This window comes from Haemaphysalis longicornis, unplaced genomic scaffold (genome assembly GCF_048455015.1).
Source record: "Haemaphysalis longicornis isolate Haplotype H1 unplaced genomic scaffold, Haemaphysalis longicornis Haplotype H1 scaffold_1, whole genome shotgun sequence".
In the NCBI taxonomy this organism is placed as follows: domain Eukaryota; kingdom Metazoa; phylum Arthropoda; class Arachnida; order Ixodida; family Ixodidae; genus Haemaphysalis; species Haemaphysalis longicornis.
The window spans coordinates 214,387,502-214,412,225 of record NW_027526203.1 but is presented as its reverse complement, the minus strand read 5'-3'; the positions used below and the strand labels follow the sequence as shown (position 1 = coordinate 214,412,225).

At 46.0% G+C, this 24,724-nt stretch overlaps 1 protein-coding gene across 3 annotated transcripts in view; it reads right to left on the bottom strand.

Moving 5' to 3' along the window:
* LOC144141609 (histone-lysine N-methyltransferase SMYD3-like) overlaps positions 1-24,724 on the bottom strand; it is a 129,929-nt gene that overhangs the window by 101,794 nt on the left and 3,411 nt on the right. For 2 of the 3 annotated variants that reach the window (XM_077673156.1, XM_077673162.1), the window contains exon 3: positions 5,230-5,340. The exons of the other annotated variant lie outside the window; for it this stretch is intronic. In XM_077673156.1, coding sequence (XP_077529282.1) covers positions 5,230-5,340 — 111 coding nt within the window. The remainder of the gene's footprint in view (positions 1-5,229; positions 5,341-24,724) is intronic. 3 annotated transcript variants of the gene reach the window in all.

Sequence of the window (24,724 nt, the reverse complement as noted above, 5' to 3'; positions counted from 1 at the left end):
AGAGTAAGAGTGTGAGTGAGAGTGATTGTGAGTATGAGTGTGAGTGAGAGTGTGAGAGTGAGTGTGAAAGTGTGAGCATGAGTGTGAGTGAGTGAGCGTGTGAGTGAGTACCTTTTGCTATATACCTTTTGCTATATCCACATTATTATAATCAGAAAGCATTTTTATATTTCTCCCACGTGATCCCCTCGACGAGACCTTTAATTTGATACCCCACACACCCTAGCAGGGTCATATGGAATTCATACCAGGCAAACTAACCATGACTCTCATGGCTGTAACCAGGACACATTATTTAAGTGTCCGGCGTGATTCCCCTAACTGGAACCTTCAATTTGACGCCCCACATGCTTCAGCGGCCTCACCTTGAATTTAACCCAATCTATGACTCATAATGACTATCTCATGATTCGAACTACGAAGCCTTTTTTTATTTGTACCACGTGATTCCCCTCGTCAAGACCGTAAATTTGATACCCTACACGCCCTAGCGGGGTCACTTCAAATTTTACCCCAATATAGGACTCGCCATGACAATCTCATGGTTATAACAAGGAAGCATTTTTGTATTTCTCCCACGTGATTCCGCTCATCAAGACCATTAATTTGATACCCATCACATTCTAGCGGAATCAATTTGAATGTTAAACCAATCAATGACTAACCACGACTACCTCATGATATAGCCCTACCACATTTTTGTCCCACGTGATTTCCCTTATCTGAACCTTCAATTTGATGCCCCGGACACCCAGTGGCATCATTGTGAATTTTAACCTAATTTATGACCCATTTTGACTATGTCATGATAATAATCAGGAAGCACGTGATTACCCTCATCGAGACCTTTAATTTGATACGCTACATGCCCTAGCGTCATGAACTTCAATTTTAACCGAATCTATGACTTACCATGACTACGTCATGATATATCCATAACGCATTTTCATCCCGAATGATTCCCCACATAGAGACCTTGAATTTGATTCCTCACATGCCCCCGCAGCGTCATTTTGAATTTTTACCCAATCTATGACTCATTATGACTGCCTGATGACTACAATCAGGAAGCATTTTTTTATTTACCCCGCGTGATTCCATTAATCCGGACCTTTCATTCCATCAATCCATCAATCCGGACCTTACACGCCTTGGCCTCATCAGTTTCACTTTTCACCCAATCTAATGTGGTCATTATTCTGTCTTAAGGGGCGCTGCCCAGTCAATTCAGCTAATTCATTTGAAACAGCAGAAAGGACAGCCCCCGCCCCCATTTCCCCCCGGCTTTCACCTCTTCCTTTGTGACCCCTAGTATATCAAGCAGTTAACAGTAGCAGGCAAACAACCAGCACGCCAGTGCCGCCGTGTGCTTTCCCACCACCCTTTCCCACGCTCTTAGTGGATCCGTCAGGAGGAAAAGTTAAGACAACCCTTTTTTATGACCTCACCAGTCAATTATCACCCACGCGCCCAGCCACGAAAATTAGGTATACAGCAAGTGCTTATGGTTATGAAAATTCAACAAGAAACTAAAAAAATCAGACACCCCCTCCCTCCCAACCGATCATGCAGATCGCGATTGGTGCCGTACCCGCAGGTAACCTGAATTCCGAGCCCACAGTGACGCATGAAACTTAACAGCCAACCATAGCTGCCTGCTAGGCTACTCATATGTACTCAGAACTCAAAATGTACTCAAAACTCAATATGTACTCAAACTCAATATGTACTCAAACTCAAAATGTACTCAAACTCAAAATGTACTCAGAAGTCAAAATGGACTCAAACTTAAAATGTACTCAAACTCAAAATGGACTCAAACTCAAAATGGACTCAAACTCAAAATGGACTCAACTCAAAATGGACTCAAACTCAAATTGTGCTCAGAACTCAAAAAGGACTCAAACTCAAAATGGACTCAGAACTCAAAATGGACTCAAACTCAAAATGTACTCAGAACTCAAAATGTACTCAGAACTCAAAATGGACTCAAACTCAAAATGGACTCAGAACTCAAAATGGACTCAGAATTCCCTAGGTCTCAGGCGTACTCAAACTCAATCGGACTCAAACTCAGTCGGGATCACTCGGCTCAAACTCACTCACGCTCAAACTCACCATGCCACACTAGCCTCGCGCTCACTCAAACTCAAACTCGCGCGCGAGTTTGAGTCCAAATGAGTTTGAGTGAGTGGACTCATGAGTGAGTTCGCCGACCTCTGTTGACAATTGCCTATTTTCTCATTTTTGTTCGTTGCGTTTTTATGTTTATGGGCATTGAGGCAATTATAGTCCTCTTTCAACTAATATTGCCGACGTACCACGTCTTCATCAGCTGGTCGGCTTCTCTTGTTCATTGAAAATTTTCTTGCACGCTGTCTGATGACTTTTCAGTTAATTACTCAATTGACCTGTAAAGAAATTTCTGTAGGGTATTTTATATAATGAAGTATTTCTATCCTTTTTTGTTTTCCAGGGATGCGTGAGCTAAACCCACTCATGCGATGTGCGTGTCCACACCGGCATTAGAAAAAGTTAAACAAGCAAGACAAAATGGAAAGTGAAGCGGCCTGTTTTGCTGTATGCCTTCCCAAAGGTAAGGTTTTCTCCATTAGCTAAAATTTGCTTCACTTCAGTTTTCTGCACCCCTTCTGACTCTGTTTTGTTTTCAGAAATGCCTTAAGATTTACCAGCACCACAAAATTGACGCGGGAATAAGCTAGCTCATCTGGCAGCAAACTTCATCCAAAGTGCAGGTGAGCTTTTGAGCACCCTATGTGTTACAGCAATGCCCTTTTGTTTGTTTCCCAGGAATGGCTGTCAAATCCCAATTGAACTGCCCGTACAAGAAAATCAATGAGGCCATATTGTATACCAAAAGTCCTGGTGTTCTGAGAGGTGAGACATTGTCTATGCTGTAACAACCTTGCAACTTCTCCTAAACTACAGCTTTTGTTCATTTCGCAGAATTAATCGTCGCAGTAACAACCCTGTGTTACTGGGTTCATGGCCGTCAAGAATGTCATCAAATTGACTCGTCAAGGCGCAGAAGAACAAGCGAGCCCCGGAGGAGGAAAACGAAGACATCGGTTGAAACAGCGTACTTGCGAAATTCAAGGCTTTAACGAATGCGTATTCAGTTCGATGGTTAATGGTAAAATAAAAAGCACATGTCTTTTCATCTTAATGAGTCTCAGTGTTGTTATTTACGCTAGCTGCATGTTCCTTGCTTTAAAATTCTGCCATTTCTTAGTTTGTTATTTTTCAGGACTGCCTTAATTGTGTGTGTTGGTCAGTGTAGGGATCAAATGTGTGAATATACAGGTCTAAAATGCCGGTTCATATACCTTTCAGGCGTTTATGCGGACGAGGTTTGAACTGCTCGCTTATCATGCAGTCAACAATCGTCTCTCTAGGAAAAAGTTAACCTCTATTATTTTCATCTAGTTATTGTTGCATGTATATTAGATACATGTAACTGTAAGTTACCTGTACATTGCTGAAATATTGTTGCTTCGTAAGAGAAACATTGCTTGAACGTCTATCAACAGTGCGCGGATGCGGCCCTCGTGGTGGAAAAACGTATCTGTAAAGTCGCGGTAACGTTGTAGGAAGCATCGCTTGAACATCAAAATTACGTTTTCTAAATGTTACCCGCACGTTGTAAAAATATAGCTGGAAAGTTACCACAAAATTGTAGCAATGTTATTGAAACTTCATAAAAACATTGCTTCAACGTTGAAGCAACGTTCTTTGTATGCTAACTGCATGTTAAAAGTGTATATCTAAAGTAGCTGCAAGATTGTAGCAATGTTGTCACAACGTCTGAATGGTACAGGGACATGCTTAAATGTGGTATGCACGTTGCGAAAATGTAGGTTGAAAGTTGCTGCAACGTCATCAGAAAACGTCTCATAAACGTTGTTCAAATGTGCCCTGCACGTGGCTGGAAGGTTGCTTCAAGAGTGGAGCAACGTTGCCGAACGTCAGAAACAACGTTATCCAAACATTAGAACAACACCCTTAAAACGTTGCCCCCATGTTGGAGCAATGCTAATATCATGTTGACGCAATGTTTGTGGGAAACATTGCCCTAATGTTAAAAAAAGCAGACATTAGCCACGTTTTGGCAACGTTAAGGGGAAACGTTGCGGAAATGTTCGGGCAACATTCTGTGCTACCAGGGATGCTACCTGAGTCCAAGTTCAGAATTCCAAATGTTTCGATCATGTCAGAATGCTGCAATCGAATAGACATCGGCTTCATAACGCGAAGAACCCAGGTTCGATTCCGACCACAAAAAGCATTGTTTTTTGAGGCGCTTTATGTGCCTTTGTGGAAACCCATCATCATCATGTGCCGTCCCATTGTGAAAGTTGGCTTTCCTGCAGTGCGTTTTACTATTGACATTGATCCCATCAGTGAGGCATAGAAAGCTTCCCTTTAAATATTGTATTACAGTTTGCAGCATACTGCTCTTCCACCTCCTCACCCATCTCTAACGCGACTCTTAGCAGTCATCTATAGGCAACTTCAGATCTGCTTCTTCCCCACCCCTGCCAATGAGTCAGCGATACTACCGGATAACTACATAGACACATGTACACATTGTTCTGCTCCTGAGTCACGCATCACTATCCCACACATATGAGCCCGTGATAGCATACCACTATCCAGGCTACAATCTTATCCCGTCCTCTTTACCATCACAAGCGGGAAGTGCTGGAAGGTTGCCCTGTGTGATCCAAACCATTAAGTACAAGAAGACCTGGCCTGCTTGGCCGAGGGCACTGGACCCCTGCCCAAAAGGGGCCCCACTACCCGACGGAGAAGACATCGCCGGCCTAATCGCCCCAGCTGTGGCCAAAAAAGTTATTCTATCTGTCTGTCTTTAAGTTTCACTTTAAGAAGTACCAAAAGTAGGATTTGTCGACAAGTGCACATTGAGGTCACCACATTGCTGAGTTATGGCCTGTTATGCTATCTACTCTGTAAGAAGTGCCTAGGTGATGACACTGTGGTCCAAAAACCGCCCAGGTAACACCCCATGGGCCAAGCAGAGTGTGAGGACTCTTTCAAATAATAATGAATGGCGCTTTTGCAGGTGTAACAAGTCACTATATAAAGTGAGATGCTGGCTCAGTTTTGTTATTCTCAGTCGCCTCAACCCAGATTGTTCCTGGTCCCCGTCCTATTGGCACCTTCCCCTACCACCCTTCGCCCACTCACCCTCAGCTTCACCAGCAGCCTGGAAAACAGGCGCACGGACGCATCAGGCACCCGGGGGGCCACCTTGCACAGGCCGGCACACTCCGCCTTGTGGTCTGGCCACGCTGACCGCTGCGCAGACGGAGGAAAGGCTGCTCTGCACACTACTTACAACTAGGGCACTACACAAGCTAGGCTTAAAGGGAAATAAAAATTAAGTTTTACAAAGTGCTGACCGCTTCATGAATTTCATAGACGACATTCTGTTACAAGGATTGTGCCGTATGCCCATCTCAATTTACACAGACATCGGGTTGGCAGGCATTGCAGATTTGGTGGTGCCTGTTTCCAAGGCACCTGGAAATATTGTATCCATCAATGAGCTGACAACAGTACTCACACAATCACAAACAATGGTGAAGCTGGAACCAGCTACGACAAAGGGGTCTCAACCATGACTGTGTGGGGATCCTTTCTGGGACTGCAAAGGTGATGGGCGACTCCAGGATGAAGTAACACTGAGACGTATCATACGGTCAAATAATTCGCTGTGACAGCTGAAGCCACCCCATACAATGCCCTCTTTTCGTGCATCCAGCTTTTCCGCAAAGCTGCAGTGTTGAGCAAAAAGCCAACTTTTGTACTAGTGAATGCTACACGTATGTCAGCTGAACGTACATGCGATGTGGCAAAAACTCGTTTTCCTTTTTTGACCCAGTCAATAGGGTTCGACAAGAAGACTAACTGGGGAATATTTTCTTGCCCTCCACCTATTTAAATCAACAGTACTTTATCGATGTTTTCATATTTGATTTTCATGTTTTTAGATTCCACTTTTGCCCATCTCCGAGTTTGCATGGACAGCTAGCAACATCTAGTAAATTGTACAGACACTTCTGTCTATCCTTTGCTCTTTGGTTTCCTTTTTTACGGTTGGCATCTACTTTTAAAGCGCCTCTGGAGTCATGTGACAAGCGCTCATCGGCATCATGCTCTGTGGCACCACAGAAACGTTGCCACTGTGGTTATTTAGACGAGTCTGCAAACAATTTTTCACATGTTATCAGCAGCACTAGCTACGAATACAACTTTGATTCATCACATTTTTCCTGATGGGCATCAAACAAGCCAAGAACCTCAACATGCAATCATTGACAAGTTCCACTTTTTCCTCTGAACTCTCCCCTTGCTTCTGCTTGCTGATTTGAAGGTAATCTGTGTTGGGTCATTCCATGCCAAACGTCCCAGCTGTATAGTCGGCCATCATGGATTTCTTCAGTAAAAATTGTGGCTCATCCTTACATATTCCGAAATGCTCCCTCGAAGTATTTTTGTTCAAAAAATTTTGTTTTCCTTTTTCTACCCGCTTTATTATCTCAACGGTTTAAAGCAAAGTTAGGTCTAGCAAAAAAATCACAACAAAATCAATTCTTTTTCAATCGCCATAATTTTTGCGTGGACATCATGTTAAAGCCCTGGACTGCCGTACACGGTGTTTCTCTAAAATTTTTGCTTTTTTTTGTTCTCGTTACGCCATTCCGAAAATACGCAATATTGCGCATTTTCAAACTTCTTTAGCGAATACAAGCACACTCTCTAAGCTAATGAATAATTTCTTTCTAAATATCATCATTGTGGGCAACTAGTTAAAAATATATTGACACTGAAAAAATAAGAAATGTGCGAGAAAACATTTGTCAAATTAGGAAAAATTTCCTTTCTAACCCATATTCACCCTTAAATTGCGCATTGTTGTGCTCGTTGCAAAAATATCAAATACAAGGCATTCGCTAGTGCAAATCATCGCAGTTTATTTCACAAAATTTAATCGAAACAGCTTTTGTTTAAGCAGAGAAAAAAAATTTTGAATTTCGAAACTGACATTTCACCACGCTGTCCGACAGAGCGTCTTCTCTGCATGTCACCAAGGAGCTGTTGAAACAAAAAACGACCGGGACATGTGTTTCCGTACGGTAGCAGCATTCATCCTGTTCTTTAGAACATATTTCATTTTAGTAAAAAACAAAGTTGGCAGCAAAGTTTTCTCCCGACAACTCTTTGGAGACTCGGACATGCACTGTAGTCGAGTACGAAGTTAGCCCAGCCAGGACAGTGGAAAAGCATGACGTCTCACAGTGATGGAAGGATCAAGTGCCTTTGATAGAAAGCGCTTTTTCGAACCTTTCTGCAAGTTTGACTTTTCTATCTTGCATCTTGACTTTTCTATATTGACTTTTCAATTTCCTTTCTGGCCCATATTCACCCCTAATTTGCGCATTATTGTGCTCGTTGTAAAATTATCCAATACAAGGCATTCGCTAGTACAAACCATCGCAGTTTATTTCAGAAAGTTTAATCGAAACAGATTTTTTTGTTTAAGCAGAGAAAAAAATTTTTGAATTTCAACACCGACATTTCACCACGCTGTTCAACAGAGCGTCTTCTCTGCACAGCATGCACCTGCCTTCATGAAATACGGCCGAGACAGCGGCTTCGTGCTGCAAGAATAACTTCCTCTGCAGTGGTATTTCGCAGTGTCAATACGGGAAGGAGGGATAGTTCCCCTGTTGGTGGGAAAAGTACAACGTGGAGAAGAAGGGAGAGAGAGAGAGAGAGAGAGCGCTTTCTTCAGTGGCCCATTCTACGACTACGTGTAGACTCAACGGTTGGCTGGACAGGAGTCGTGCAATCACTGTATCTCATTCCCGCTAACGCGTACAAATAAATCTGTTCAACGCGATGACTCGCCGCTGTTCGCTTCCTAATGTTCGGTATACATAGGATACCACACATACGTTTATCTACTTCTTTCCAGAGAAGCCCAATTTTGCAAAGAACAGCACGCGAGCCAAATTGGATGACAAGGCAGAACAGGCCAGATCACTGGCATTATGCACAACTATTGGAGGGCGATACAGGACAGCGTATTGTTCAGTCTCATCGCCGTGCTGTCCGCAGTTCAAATCAGGGAGGTGCGTTCCGTATTTCCAGCTCGGCACCACTGTTGCCTGGGTAACTGGCACACTTGTTCACCATGCATGCTTCGTTGTCTAGGTCGCACACGGTCTTCGTCAGGATTTCTTCGGTTGTTGTGTTGATGCCAGCAGCGTGAAGCATAAGCTTGATATTTCGATGCTCGAGGCACACACAAGCTGTGTGTGTGCCAGATCCGCCGGCTAACACGCAATGTGGAGGACAGGCTGACGAAGGTAGAGAATCTGCACTTAAATTGAGAGGTCTTCTACCACTCCTCGTGCAGCTCTCGCAGGTTCGTCAAAAGTAGGCGCTTCTGGTGAGTGCGAATAACATCTTTTTTTCCCGGAAGACAATAGGAAACTGCGTCGTCTTCGTAAAATTTCCTCACAGCTTCCTTTATTTCTTTGCTCAAAGGGCGCCCTTTTCTCCTTGGAGGTACCCTAAGAACACCGCTTTCTGATCTGAGCTTTACGGCCTCATGTGCGTGTCGCTCCGGTGCCCCCAAAAAATCCATAATTTTTTGACGGGACCACGACCTTGGTAGCAGTGTCAGAATTTGGATTTTTTTCCCTCTCTCGTGTTCGCAACTGTACTTTTCCTTGAGATCTTGCATCAGTGACACATAGTCGACTACATTAAATTCAGTGTTAATTTGAGCCGAAGAGCTGGATGGTTGGGCAAGCCCAAGGCCTGCATCCTCGAAGTCTTCCCCTTCATGAATATGACGAAGCTTCCTTTTAGCACACGAACTTCGGTCCGTCTGCCGACAACTTCTCATCACCGAGCTCTCGCCGGTAGCTACGCGGCCCTCCTCGACATCTTGGCTTGCTGCTTCCGTGCCACTTTTGCTGACATAAGTTTCTCTGGCGAGAGATCCGGAAGCCTCTGTTTTTAGCGTTTTGTAGCAGCGTCAGTTACACTCCTGGCACAGCTGGTTTCCCGGGATGAGCCTCAGACGAGGATGAAGGTCGGCTAGGGCCGTTGTGATCACCGAAGGTCCGCGGCGGTTTTTATCAGGCTCCAAGAAAGGATGGCAACAGCTTTTAGGTGCTAGCAACGTGGCGTACCTCTTGACATACACCATGCAGTGATGCCCACATACTGTTCGACTTTGTTCGACTTTGCAAAGTAGATCGACTTTGCTTCTTCGCAAAGAAAACGGAGTCTCATTGCCTGCGAGTTTCAAGCGGCCATGGATGGAGCAGCTTATTCCGTGCAAGAGAGTCGTTTCACGACTTCAGTGTCTGATGCCAGAGGTGAGTGGCTCTATATATCAGTAGCATATCAGTTTTTTGATAATTTTTGGATCACCTGCTTCATCCTCGCTATTACGTATGCGCGTACTCCTTGCAGTTGCGTTTAGGTGGCTTATTGCGATACGAGGCTGCCAAATAAAATATGTGCCTACTTGGCACGAACAAAAACTTTCAGCCAGAAGTAATATTCAGTTTTCTTTCATTGCTTTGAGGATGCATCGAAGTGTAACATTCTAAGTAGTGCTGCTTTGGTTTGATTTCAGAAAATGAACTTTCTGCTTGCTCCCTTGGTCCGAGAGACTGCCACAAGAGAACGCAGACAAAATGACAGTACGTGATGAATGTACGCGAACTTCCGGAATCAGACCGTCGCCTGCTGACTATGCGATCAGGGCAAACAGAAGGCATTTCAACAGTATGTGGGCATCACTGCATGGTGTATGTCAAGAGGTACGCCACGTTGCTAGCACCTAAAAGCTGTTGCCATCCTTTCTTGGAGCCTGATAAAAACCGCCGCGGACCTTCGGTGATCACAACGGCCCTAGCCGACCTTCATCCTCGTCTGAGGCTCATCCCGGGAAACCAGCTGTGCCAGGAGTGTAACTGACGCTGCTACAAAACGCTAAAAACAGAGGCTTCCGGATCTCTCGCCAGAGAAACTTATGTCAGCAAAAGTGGCACGGAAGCAGCAAGCCAAGATGTCGAGGAGGGCCGCGTAGCTACCGGCGAGAGCTCGGTGATGAGAAGTTGTCGGCAGACGGACCGAAGTTCGTGTGCTAAAAGGAAGCTTCGTCATATTCATGAAGGGGAAGACTTCGAGGATGCAGGCCTTGGGCTTGCCCAACCATCCAGCTCTTCGGCTCAAATTAACACTGAATTTAATGTAGTCGACTATGTGTCACTGATGCAAGATCTCAAGGAAAAGTACAGTTGCGAACACGAGAGAGGGAAAAAAATCCAAATTCTGACACTGCTACCAAGGTCGTGGTCCCGTCAAAAAATTATGGATTTTTTGGGGGCACCGGAGCGACACGCACATGAGGCCGTAAAGCTCAGATCAGAAAGCGGTGTTCTTAGGGTACCTCCAAGGAGAAAAGGGCGCCCTTTGAGCAAAGAAATAAAGGAAGCTGTGAGGAAATTTTACGAAGACGACGCAGTTTCCTATTGTCTTCCGGGAAAAAAAGATGTTATTCGCACTCACCAGAAGCGCCTACTTTTGACGAACCTGCGAGAGCTGCACGAGGAGTGGTAGAAGACCTCTCAATTTAAGTGCAGATTCTCTACCTTCGTCAGCCTGTCCTCCACATTGCGTGTTAGCCGGCGGATCTGGCACACACACAGCTTGTGTGTGCCTCGAGCATCGAAATATCAAGCTTATGCTTCACGCTGCTGGCATCAACACAACAACCGAAGAAATCCTGACGAAGACCGTGTGCGACCTAGACAACGAAGCATGCATGGTGAACAAGTGTGCCAGTTACCCAGGCAACAGTGGTGCCGAGCTGGAAATACGGAACGCACCTCCCTGATTTGAACTGCGGACAGCACGGCGATGAGACTGAACAATACGCTGTCCTGTATCGCCCTCCAATAGTTGTGCATAATGCCAGTGATCTGGCCTGTTCTGCCTTGTCATCCAATTTGGCTCGCGTGCTGTTCTTTGCAAAATTGGGCTTCTCTGGAAAGAAGTAGATAAACGTATGTGTGGTATCCTATGTATACCGAACATTAGGAAGCGAACAGCGGCGAGTCATCGCGTTGAACAGATTTATTTGTACGCGTTAGCGGGAATGAGATACAGTGATTGCACGACTCCTGTCCAGCCAACCGTTGAGTCTACACGTAGTCGTAGAATGGGCCACTGAAGAAAGCGCTCTCTCTCTCTCTCTCTCTCCCTTCTTCTCCACGTTGTACTTTTCCCACCAACAGGGGAACTATCCCTCCTTCCCGTATTGACACTGCGAAATACCACTGCAGAGGAAGTTATTCTTGCAGCACGAAGCCGCTGTCTCGGCCGTATTTCATGAAGGCAGGTGCATGCTGTGCAGAGAAGACGCTCTGTTGAACAGCGTGGTGAAATGTCGGTGTTGAAATTCAAAAATTTTTTTCTCTGCTTAAACAAAAAAATCTGTTTCGATTAAACTTTCTGAAATAAACTGCGATGGTTTGTACTAGCGAATGCCTTGTATTGGATAATTTTACAACGAGCACAATAATGCGCAAATTAGGGGTGAATATGGGCCAGAAAGGAAATTGAAAAGTCAATATAGAAAAGTCAAGATGCAAGATAGAAAAGTCAAACTTGCAGAAAGGTTCGAAAAAGCGCTTTCTATCAAAGGCACTTGATCCTTCCATCACTGTGAGACGTCATGCTTTTCCACTGTCCTGGCTGGGCTAACTTCGTACTCGACTACAGTGCATGTCCGAGTCTCCAAAGAGTTGTCGGGAGAAAACTTTGCTCCCAACTTTGTTTTTTACTAAAATGAAATATGTTCTAAAGAACAGGATGAATGCTGCTACCGTACGGAAACACATGTCTTGGTCGTTTTTTGTTTCAACAGCTCCTTGGTGACATGCAGAGAAGATGCTCTGTCGGACAGCGTGGTGAAATGTCAGTTTCGAAATTCAAAATTTTTTTTCTCTGCTTAAACAAAAGCTGTTTCGATTAAATTTTGTGAAATAAACTGCGATGATTTGCACTAGCGAATGCCTTGTATTTGATATTTTTGCAACGAGCACAACAATGCGCAATTTAAGGGTGAATATGGGTTAGAAAGGAAATTTTTCCTAATTTGACAAATGTTTTCTCGCACATTTCTTATTTTTTCAGTGTCAATATATTTTTAACTAGTTGCCCACAATGATGATATTTAGAAAGAAATTATTCATTGGCTTAGAGAGTGTGCTTGTATTCGCTAAAGAAGTTTGAAAATGCGCAATATTGCGTATTTTCGGAATGGCGTAACGAGAACAAAAAAAAGCAAAAATTTTAGAGAAACGCCGTGTACGGCAGTCCAGGGCTTTAACATGATGTCCACGCAAAAATTATGGCGATTGAAAAAGAATTGATTTTGTTATGAATTTTTTGCCAGACCTAACTTTGCTTTAAACCGTTGAGATAAAAAAGCGGGTAGAAAAAGGAAAACAAAATTTTTTGAACAAAAATACTTCGAGGGAGCATTTCAGAATATGAAAGGATGAGCCACAATTTTTACTGAAGAAATCCATGATGGCCGACTATACAGCTGGGACGTTTGGCATGGAATGACCCTGTTCTAAAGGTCGCCTTTCTTTGGTGTGGTAACTTTTTTCGGGCCGGATCATCTGCTAACTGCAGCACATAGTTGACTTCTGCATTCCAGGTGAGATTTGGAGAGGTCAGCTTTTTTGCTGTAATTCAAGAAATTCTGTGATTACACTTCTGATAAATTGCAGGAATTTTGCACAACTACTATGTCTAAAAAATTTACATACTGAATTTTCTTTGTTTCTTTTTGTGGGGAAACATTGACGTTTTCGCTTGCTTCTTTTCACTTGGTCACAAAATTTTTCCAGCTTTTTTAAAAAGAAATGTTGTTCCACAATAACACCAATGCAAATAAAATTTACTTTCCTACATTTTGATACCATACACTTAAGTATTGCGTATTTTTTGCAACCAGAAAAAACCTTTGCTAAACTACCCCACATTCCTGCTTTTCCTGTGGGCAAGAAAGTGTTAAATAACACTATCGACCTGTTGAGGTGCACAGACCCCAACTCAAGAACCACTGTACAGTAAGCTGATAGCATTTCGGAGTGCCCTGGGGCACTACCAGCAGTTGGGGGGGGGGGGGGGGGGGATTTTGCAAAATGAAAACAGGAAGGACTTCTGGTTCCCTCTTCAGTGGTAGACACAGAGCAACATTTCAGGGGAAGATCTGTTAGTGGAAGGCCAGTGGAGAGGGATGATGATGATGATTGGGTTTTTATGGCGCAAGGCCGACTAAGGGCAAAGAGCGCCAAGGAAAAGTAGTTTTATTAGGACGAAGTGATAGTAAATATAAAGCATTTAACTAAAAATATACGTGAAATGACATATACATAGAAGACAATGAAAATGACTGGTGTAAAGGTCCAGGTGGTCAACATGCACGGTAAGTAACGAGGTGTAAAAATTTGACATCAATAAGAAACTTGAGAGTGTGCTTGTGGGTAATTATGGGGTCATGGGGTCGTCCCCTAAAAAGTACGATGGTTGTAGCGGAATATGTTGTCTGTATAGTTCTGTGAAGTGTTTGTGTAGTGTTGTTTCTAGTGCCTTGCATTGTATGAGGCTGTGAATAACGGATAGGGCCTCTCCGCACCTGCTCAACAGAGGTCTTGGAGATCCAGTGAGCAAGTGCGAGTGCATTGCATGTGCGTGCCCTATACGTAATCTAGCCAAGGCGACTTCTGTGTATCTATTGCGTGTGTCGGTGGTGTATGGTCCCAAGCACGGAGCAAGATAAACAGGAGCACCGACTTCGCTCTCTCCGGTGGGCTGTTAATGTCCATCACTCGCGGAGCACAATGTAGATGGCGCAGCAAATGGCGCAGCGCCGGCGTTCCCCGTGCGCTGGCGGGTGCGTTGGCGGAATACATTCCGTCGGCTTTTGTCGTCTGCTTCGGCGACAGTAGTTTTGGGCGCGAGTGCTTTGGGCCTGCTTTGGCGCCGCTTCGCGTTCATTGCGCTCCTCCTTCGCACGGCTTGATTAACTTGTTCGACAGCACGTAACCCGGACCCGAAGGAATTGACAAGTCGTACGGCAGAGACACGTTAAGGATTGGTTTGCATGACGGGAAAACAAAATGTAGAGACCACATATAGACATATGGCTGCTATACAAACCCGACCTTTCGCACAGTGCTTGCCGCAAATGTGACTCCGTTTTGTAAATTTGTGAATACCAATTCGGTTGTGTTTTAACAGGTTTTACAAAAGGTGAAAGGAGCAACTGGTTCCGATCAATAGCGATTATAAAATTTGCAGGAGCTTTCTTGCAGTTCGCCAACTTACGTCCAAAATAGAGTGTGCTGTTAGAGATGAGCGGCCCTTGGGTTGTCTGACTCGTTCAGGCCCGCAGGTCCCGGTTCGCCATGGTGTCGGACTAAAGACTCGAGGTGACTGCTTAGGAGGAAACTGTACAGGAGGTTTATTCTACATGATGACAGTCGAGACAGGAGAACAAGAATAACACGAATACAGTCGTTTAAATAGAGTTCGTATTCCCCAGATCCCTGGCTAGGGAATTTAACATCACACAGGTTGTCCAATCAGGTGGGCAGTGGACGACACTTGATGTACCGCCCACGACATGAGGCGTGGCTGATGCACACGGACCACTCGGTCGATGGAAAGGGTGAATATCCACGTCATGGATCGTGTCTTGTGCCGGAGTTGCACCACTTCGCGCAAGTCTTCATTTTGGAGGCCCCGTGAGAACGGAATTTCAACTCGGCTCCCAGCACGTGAAGACAAGCGACTTCCTGCTCTTGCCGACGGTCGGAAACCGAAGAGCTTGGGCACTTGAAACTGCAGCTTCCTTTCGGTGGACCCTTCTTTCATACGTGTATGAAGAAAAGAAGTGGCCCGCAGCGTCCGGTGAACCGAGGATATAAAAGCCGCCACTTGAAACCGCCGCCGCCGCTGGCGCCAGGGTTTCTTGCCTCCTCGTGCCTCTGGGTGATTCATCCACGCACACTTTGCTCTAGGGCTTGCGAGGAATTCCTGTGTTGGCCGATCCTAACAGTGCCTAGAACACGAACCGGCACTCACACGCTCATCACAAAAGAACAGAAATGCGATAACATCACCCGCAACTGCCCGCGACGTAGCAATCTGCTCAAGATCAAGGCCCTGACAGTGCGGTCTTTTCACAAGCCTTCATTTCGCGATATTTGAATTCGTCCAGACGCTATATCTCTGTGGTGATGACTCGCCGAAAGAAAAGGTTTGACGAGCCGGTTGTTTTGCTGGTCAGCCGCTTAAAAAAAAAAAAAAAAAAAAGCCGGGAACCTTGGTAGGCTCAAAATTGCAGTTATACAAATCGCAGAATTTTATTTGGAGTCCGCGGTGTTATCGACGAGATAACACGACTGTAGAGCGACGGTGAACATCGGGCGGTAAGTTGCGGCACGAGTTACAATGAAGATTGCGTTTGATTTTCTTGGGTGCCTTATCAAGCTGACAGATAGAGAGAGTAAACTTTATTCAATTTGCCAGCTGTGTAGCTTAGTCGTCGGCTGTGAGCCCTTGGCAGGGTTGATTCAGCCATTCAAACTATTGGAGCAATTTTTGGAGCTAAAAAAATGTTATTTTGGAGCACTATTGTATCAGAGCTTGATTTTGGAGCAGCTTGGGAGCAGCACAAAACTTATGTTGCAGCTTCATTTATCTGGAGATAAAGAAGGCTGGCAACCATTCAGGCAACGCTAATTACTTCCCCACAGTTGTAGACTCTGAAGCTGGTAACTAAAGCACCAAAAATGTGTGCCCCCACAGCCTTTAGACACCGCTGCAAGTGAAGCAGATGACAAGCATTTCTTTAACTTAAAAAAACACCAAGTAATCATTACAAAAACTTACTGATACCAAAAAGGGGCCCATTTTATTTACAATACAATTATTTCACTATCTCAAACATATTGCACTGATTTGTTGCTTCTTGCCGTTTCGTTCAGTTCATCCAGCTCGAAGGGTCCGGCTCGACAATATTTAGACAGAAAATATTGCACTTCACACTCATCACACCATATTATTGCTTCTTGCTTGCCTTCTAATTAAGTTCATTCAGGTCGGAGAGGGTGTGCCTAAAGGCAGAGTTGCCTTCTGCTAATAAAGCCTGCCCTGATGAAATAATGTTTTCAGCCCTTTTCAGCAACGCACGGCATGAGATCCCCTTTTCTTCCAAATTCCACTTGAGCCGCTTTTCATTGCCGACATCAGCACCACATTCCCGGCCACTCAGGCGGTGGTAAGAGCAATATGAAGGGGCTTTATTTTCAATACCGTCACGCGGAATGAAAAAAAAGAAAGAACAAAAAACAAAAACAAAGAGAAACCCGCTGCGAAAATCCCAAACGGCATGTTGTTTAAACTACTGATGCAGTTTTGGCTAGCGCTACTCCACTGCAGTAGCCCTAAATATAAGGCCGCACAGTAATAAAACGATTCACTCCGAGCGCAGAAAAGTATAGACTCTCGTTTGTGCATCTTGTCACGAGTGGCCGAACGTCAATCGCTAGTTTTCTACAAGCGATACACATGAAGTAATGCCATTATGCTTGTTTGCAGCAGTGCGGGAAACCACTCCGTTGCGGTCCACGCCACCGGAGTGTATGCATGCTATGATGCATGCCGACTTGCCGAATCACCATCTCTGCTCCGAAGCGGCACCGTGGCTGCACTATTGCTGCACTGTGGCTGCACCATGAGCAGAGCTCGGCTGGGGCAACCGAATAATCGAGCGCACCGCTTTCTCCAAGTTGCCAACCTAGGAACCATCGTGTTGGTTAGCGGCAGAATGATCGTCTCTCGCTTCAGCTGGTTTGAGGGGACAACTCTTGGCCGAAAGACCGGGTTCAAGCGGTTCGAAGCATTTGGCGCAAGTAAAACACTACTGGGCACAGCAGGGCGCAGGAGAGTACAAATGTAGCAAAATGGCGCAAATGGCGCAAATGGCGCAGCTGGATCACCCCTGCCTTGGGCTCTGGCAGCGTCCTCAGCCAGCTGGACGGCCCAGAGTTGATCTTCCGGGCTGGAGCTGAGCAGCACGGTCTCCCACTGCTGACTGTTAGTGATTGTGCGGCCATTTGTGATCGCCTGCGGACACTGCCATAGCATGTGCGCCAGGTCCGCTCGTTCCTGACATCTATGACATTGGGTGGAATAGCACCCTGGGTAGCAATAGCTATACACTAGGGGATTTGGGTACGAGTGGGTCTGTAGCAGTCGCCAGACCACCGAATGCCGTTTACTGAGGGATGGGTGCACGGGTGGGAAGCGGGCCCGGCCTAAACGGTAATGACCGATGATATCACTGTACAATAACAGCCTGTCCCTGCCTGACATTGGGACGAGTTCCGCATCGGAAGGGCCGTCGCTCGGTCGGTAAAGCCTCGAGCGGCTTCGTGCGCAGACTCATTGCCTGCAAGGCCGGAGTGGGCGGGAGTCCAAATTAAGTTGATCTTGCCTGTCCGGTTTTCGAGGTGGAGACCAGAAATGAGGATTGCGGACGCCTCCCTTGATATGTGTCCTTGTGAGAAATTTAGAATTGCTGATTTGGAGTCACTGATGATTGTCTTGATTTTTGTGGAGGCAACCATGGCTAAAGCAATGGCTACCTCTTCTCCAACCACCGAGTCTCTCGCTCGGATACAGCAGGAGGCGATGGTGTTGCCCTGATTGTTGACCACCGCTATGGCCATTGCCTCGCGACCAGCGTAATCAGCCGCGTCCGCATAAGCAACGTTCTCGACTTTCGCAAAGCGTCTTTGCAGGGCACGGGCTCTGGCCTCTCGCCACTCCCTGTTATGAGTAGGATGCACTACGCGGGAGCGGAGAGACCTGAATATTTTCCTGTATTGTTGACGGGATCGCGAAACTAGTAGGCACACTGTGGGGGTGAGCTATACCCAGCGAGTCGAGTATGTGGCGCCCCGTTATGCTGTAGGTCAGCCGTACGAGTTGCCCTAGCCGTTGAGCCTCGATGAGTTCGTCCAGACTATTTGTCAGGTCCAGGGCCTCAAATCACTCGGTGGACGTGTTTAGTGGGAGACCGATGGCTCGCTTGTAGGCTGTGCGGAGGAGAGCGTCTATTTGAATTGCCTCTGCCCGCTGTAGCCGGAGGTGCGGAGTGGCGTACGTCACCCGACTTATTACAAAGGCCTGTACGAGTCGTAGGAGGTTGGCTTCTTTCATTCCGTGGTTGCGACCAGCTATCCTGGATATTAGCCTGGTTGTTTGGTGCACAACTTTTTCGAGCGCTAGCAACGATTCGGAATTGTATCCATTCGCTTGTATTCGAAGCCCACGAACGTGAATACTCGAGACGATGGGAATGCGGTGCGAACTGGCGGCAAAAAGTTAGATTGAAGGGGGAGTGGAAGTAGATTTCCTCCCTCTACTAGTGGGACGGTAGATAAGAAGCTCTGATTTTTCGGATGAGCAGCTGAGGCCCCGGGGTGTAACGTATTTTTTGACTGTGTTTATGGCTTGCTGGAGAGTGTCCTCAATGTGACCGTCACTACCACCGCACACCCACAGTGTTACATCGTCGGCGTAAAGACTATGCTGGAGCTCTTTTATGCTATTGAGGAGATTGGGCAGACCGATCATTGCCACGTTGAAAAGGAAGGGGGAAAGAACCAAGCCCTGGAGGGTTCCCCTACTGCCTAGGTGAATTTTGTCTGATTTAAGTCCGCCAATAGTGATAGTTGCTGTTCGATCGGTGAGGAAGTTGCGAATGTAGTTGTACACCCTCCTTCCGATCCCCAGGCTGTTGAGATTCTCTAGGATGGCCGAATGTTTGACGTTATCGAAGGCTTTAACGAGGTCGAGCCCGAGGACGGCACGAGTATCTGTTGACGAGGGGTGCGCTCCGTCAATAACGTCGTGTTTCAGTCGAAGCATCACATCCTGTGTCGAGAGTTTGGGGCGGAAGCCAATCATGGTGTGTGGGTATAAAGAATTTTTTTCCATGTAGGCGTTGATCCTGTTTAGGATGACATGCTCCAGGAGTTTTCCTACACAAGAGGTGAGGGAAATTGGACGAAGGTTTTCAATTTGGAGCTTTTTTCCGGGTTTTGGGATGGTGGTTACGTTGGCCATTTTCCATTCAGCGGGAATGTGGCCCGCGTCCCAACACACGTTAAAGTAGCGCGTGAGAGTCTCGATGGAGTCGTCATCTAGGTTGCGGAGTATCTTATTTGTTATGCCGTCCGGCCCCGGCGCTGAGCCGATCCGGAGGGCCGCAACAGCATCCCGTACCTCGCTTAAGGTGATGGGACTGTCAAGGAAGGCGTTATCACTGCCCGAGTAAGGGGGGAGCGTTTCGGTAGCCGAAGGGGCAATGTAGAGATCCTGAAGGGCCTGCAGAAGCTGTTTGTTGGTTCCGTTAAATGTGTGGAGGACAATATTTAGATTGTGTCGTTGCGTGGTCTTACTTTTGTCAGGGTCTATTAGACAACGCATGATCCGCCATGTCTTAGCCATCCCGATCTCTTTCTCCATGCGATCACAAGCCGCGTGCCAATTTTGTCGCAAGAGTTGCTGAGTATAGTCTTCGATTTCCCTGTCAGTGTTTTTGTATACTTAATACAACAGGGCAGCCGTCCGATTCCGTCAATAGCACAGAAATGTGCATCATTGCCGTTTGCCGATGGAGACTCCGGGCGACCCTTGTAAGCGTTGTTCGTGCGTAGAAGTAGCATAAATAATTAAGCACGCGCCCGGAGAGCGGACGAACAACAGAGGGTAAGTTTTGCGCTGCATCGATTTGTCGTAAGCAGAATCACGCTAGACTGTATGTCGTGGCGTTGCATATTACTCTTGCTCATTCTTTGGTGCTTCTGAAGTCGTCGTTCAGTTGCGTCTTACATCTGCTGGGTTAGTAGAATATTTTTAGCGGGTCTTCATAATGTCAGAATAAACACTCCCTGATAGGGAATAAGCGATCGCCACGTATGCGGTGGCGTGCAAATATCTGCGCCATCTATTGCGGCTGAGCACGGGTGTTTAAATTCCGCGCGTGAACGCATTCCTCCTGCATAGTACGACAGACATAAAACATACGTCGCTGCGAAAGAAAAGACGCCTCTGGGGAGAGCGAAGAAGGGAAGAGCCATGTACAGAGGCACAGCGATGAGAGGGCGAACGAAGGAGGAAGAGAGCAAAGGGAAAGCTGGGCGGCCGGCAGCGCGTGGACATTATCGGCCCGAGCAAATTATTTTTTCTGGGCCACATTCGGCGCTCCTCTTTATATCTTGCTCCATGGTCCCAAGTACAGTAAAGCCCGCTTATATCGAACACGGATATATTGAATTTTTGCTTATATCGAACCTTTGTGCAATTCCGATAAAAATTACATGCATATTAAACTTTTTATATCGAACGCGATTTTGCTCACAATGGATATATTGAACTCTCCCGCGCCGGATTTTCCGCTCTCCTTAGGCATGCGGCAGGCGTTGTATACATCGTATATACATCGCAGGCATTATATATATATCCCGCAATACATCGGCGTGCAGCGGTGGCGCGGGTGTCGCTTGCGACTCCCGAACGAGCTGGAACGCGTCCAAATTGGCCGTGAAAGAGTGGACCAGCTCCACGCATGCATGCCGTTGGCGCCGAAAGCGCCACATTGGGCGCTGCGGGCTGAGGTGTTGCCGATCTTCAAGTCCGCGCCACTCGCTGCCCGCACTTGCTTGGTTTGCTGGGTTCGCCGTTATTCGCTTGTATCCATGCTTGTCTCCACTCTGTCGAAGACGCCGAGGACTCCGTACCGCTTTCGAGCATGAGCGAAGCCGTCGCTGCCATGGCCCTGCTACGGCGATACTGCAGTGCCATTGAGGCAGCGGTGTTGTGCTTGTCGACTGTTTAGAAACCATGGAGCAAGAAGTCACCAGCAACGCTTTGCGCTCCAAGAAGCAGGCTACACTTACGCAGCTTCTTCCGCCCCAATAAATGATTGTTTTCTCTCCGAGAAAGAGTCGTATCAATAGTGAACTGTAGGGTGGTAAGAGCTCAGCGTTAGCTCGTGACTATGTCTGCAGGATTGCTCTCATGTAACTTTTTTTTGTTTCACTTTCTATATTGAATTTTTGCTATATCGAACTATTTCACAATCCTCGTGCTGTTCGATATAAGCGGGCTTTACTGTATGGTTTTATTATGTGTAACTTGTCGTCTGTCTGTTCACTCCAGTGTGTTTGCCATGTCTTGCGAAGTTGTTGTCTGATGTGTGGCTTCACGTTGGTGTAGGGTAATGTTGTTATGTCTACTGTATTCAAGAGTGTAGCAGCAGCAGCCATTCGATCCTCGGCTTCGTTCCTGGCTATACCACAGTGGCCAGGGACCCAGCAAAGGACCAGTTCAAATTTGTGGGCATATGCAGACATAATGCCCTTGACGATGAGATTGACAACGTGGTTTATGGAAGACTTTGAGGACGACTATGCCCGCACAACACTCAGGGAATCTGTGTAGATAATGGATTGTGGACTGTGACTTTGAAGTATATGATTAACAACAAGTACACCATAAGCCTCTGCCGCAAAGATACTAGTATTACTATTCAGAGTTTTAATGACATTCAGGCCAGGTCCACGCGCAGCACAGGACACGGAGGTGGCCACGTTACCAGTGGAGAGGGAAGCGGCACACCCAAGTTCGGCAGTGCTTATTTGAGGGGGAAAGGCACTTATCCCCTCACATCGCATACCTCCGTCTTTCTGGCAAATGGAGTACGAGGACATGTCAGGTTACAGATAAGTACAAAACGGTCCTGTTTATAAAACCCCTGTAACACTACAAGAAAATCTATGTAATTACATTCGCATAGTCATAATTTCCCATCAAAAGAAACAAAATTGGAGATTGAAGAAATCTGTTCATCTTGTCAAAAATGTGCCTTAAAGGAGCACTGACACCAATTTTCGGCGTTAATATTATTGCACAGTTCGCTTCCTTCACTCAACAGAATACCCTGGCTGAAATATGAGCGGCCTGCGACGCGAAGAACATAGTTCAATTGGATCGCATTTATCGCGCCGACGGAGCAGCGCGCGGAGCGGCACTCAGCAAATGGACATCAGCGTGACATCACTCCAGGAGAGGAAAAAGAAGTGACGCGACAGCGCTCACCAAAAACTCGTGACGTCACTTCACGCGTGCGGCCCCACGAGCGACGAGGGGGCGCAACACCCTCTCAAGCGGGCGCCGTAGACGTCCGCACAAAGCGGTGAGGTCAAACCGGGAGGCTGTCATATGCGCCGTTCGGGATGAAAGCGCGGGAATTTGAAACAAACGATTTTCAGGCCGTTTAATGTAATTAACTATCGCGCGCTGAAGTATTTGAAGTGCTGTTTCAGGTTCGCCAGACCAATAAGCATCGATAAAAGCAATAAAAGTGTAACATAAAATTTTCGTGTCAGTGCTCCTTTAATAAACTTCACTTGCTTCTAGGACACTCAAAAATAACAGTTCATAATGTTTTTGATGGAGTGAAAAATAAGTGTTAAGCAGATTATTTTTCAGCAATGTGTCCCTAACAATAAAACAGAAGCGTTTGTCTCACTGGGAGTATACTCGACACATAAATACAGTGAGCTTGTGTACAGAACTCGGGTGGTAAAATGGAGAAATTTGTCCACCCACACCTCGCTCTATATACCCAGAACACTGCAGGACTACTTATCCTTGTTTTTTATCCATGAAGAAAAAAAAGATACTTGTGATGTTCATTCATAATGGGTTTTCGTGCTGGCATGATAACGCAACCTGTACATAAACCAAGCTTTAGTGACTACATCTGACAAGCTTACAGACTTAAAGAACAACATTAACTTTACCTTTTGAAACAAAATGTGAGGTTTCCATTGATGCCTTAATAGCTTTGCAGTGTGAACAGAAAACATAACCAACATTCGAAGAGAACCGACACCTCTGAACTATTAAAGGAACTCTACTTGGTTCTACACACGAATCAGTTTTTTCTCTAGTTTTTGCGCTCATAAGATGTTTTTGTGATTTTCGTTAGGCCAAGGCACAAAATTTAATACCCTGTAAAATAATACAGCATGTCTTTCCCAAATAAACTGGACTTCCGTCTCTGATCTCGCCAGCAGACAGCATGTCCAATGCACACAAATTTTCAATCAGTCTAATCGTTCAGGGCAACATCCATATGGGATCATGAAGGGCGAAATGCTTACGACAAGCGACACGTGGTTGTCACATTCATACAGTTCTTTTTGACACGTTGGCAGACAGCACAGTACAATGATTTGTATTGGGACTGACAGGACATTCTGTTGGTGAGTCGTGACGTGGAGTAATGAGTTGAACAGCTTGGTGCTGCTGCATCCGCTGCACAGCCTTCTGCTTGGTGGGGTGTAGTGGAAATTATGCAGCATGATAGTTAGCCTCACAGAGTGCAGATTTTATTTGATGTCCTTTCCTCCACCCTTTCTACATGTGCATTCGTGCATGACCCCTTTATATTGTTACATTGCGCCAGAACAAGTGACACGAACAATGACTTATGGTGAAGCGACGAAAATACAGTGGAATCTCGTTGATACGATTTGGCATAATCCGTTTTTTGGCCTAATACATTGTTCTTTTCTAGAAATTTCTAGACGTTTTCTAGAAATAATGCATTCCCACGCATTCAATACAATCCCATTATTGCCAAAAATTAAATAATACGACCATGAAAGTGAACCTTGACTGACATTTCTAGAAATTTTATGTTTATTCTGCGCTATAATAGACCAAACCACATTCCAACAAGACACAATCTGCACGTTGCAGAGCTGCTGAGGCCTCAGCAGAGGCAGTTATGCGCTGCCAAGCGTGGCCGCTCCGTCGAATGATGATAATACATCAGGCGATGCACCGCAGCATCTAGCAAAGCGCATCATAATCAAGGAAGATACGCAATGCTTTTGGCAGTCAGCAACGATTTCCCTTCCCGACTGACTAGGATGCAATCGCTCTCCACCACTCGGAAAGCGCATGCATCGAGGCACCCCCGACTTCTCGCCATGCTCCGTGCTTCCCACACTGTTCTTTGTTCTCTTTCTGCATTGTTGCTGTGTCCAGTGGCGCTACTGAGGCTCTGCGGCTATTTTTTGTGCCCCTTTGACTGCCTTGTTGCTGGGCGCGCTCGTGCTGCCAGGCTTGTGACAATATTGAGGAAACGCAAGGTGCTCAGTTTAAAAAAAAAAAGTGGAAATTGTACACATATTCGAAGAGAACCTGAAGAGGAAGTGGGTGGACTTGGAATGTGAGCTCAGTTTACCAGTGCCAAAGAGAAACTTTGAAAGAAGCTGCAAGTTTTTGGCCCCGGTGTAACACAAATGCAAGGGGCAGAGAAACAGCAAATGGACGACGTCCTGCTTACATGGTTCAAGGAAGTTAGAGCGGCAGGATTCAACGTCAAGGGGTTGGTTCTACGCAAAAAAAGTTGACATTGTGCTCTTCGTGGAAACTGAAAACTTCCAAGCATCCAGTGGCTGGCTTCCCCAATTTAAGCAGG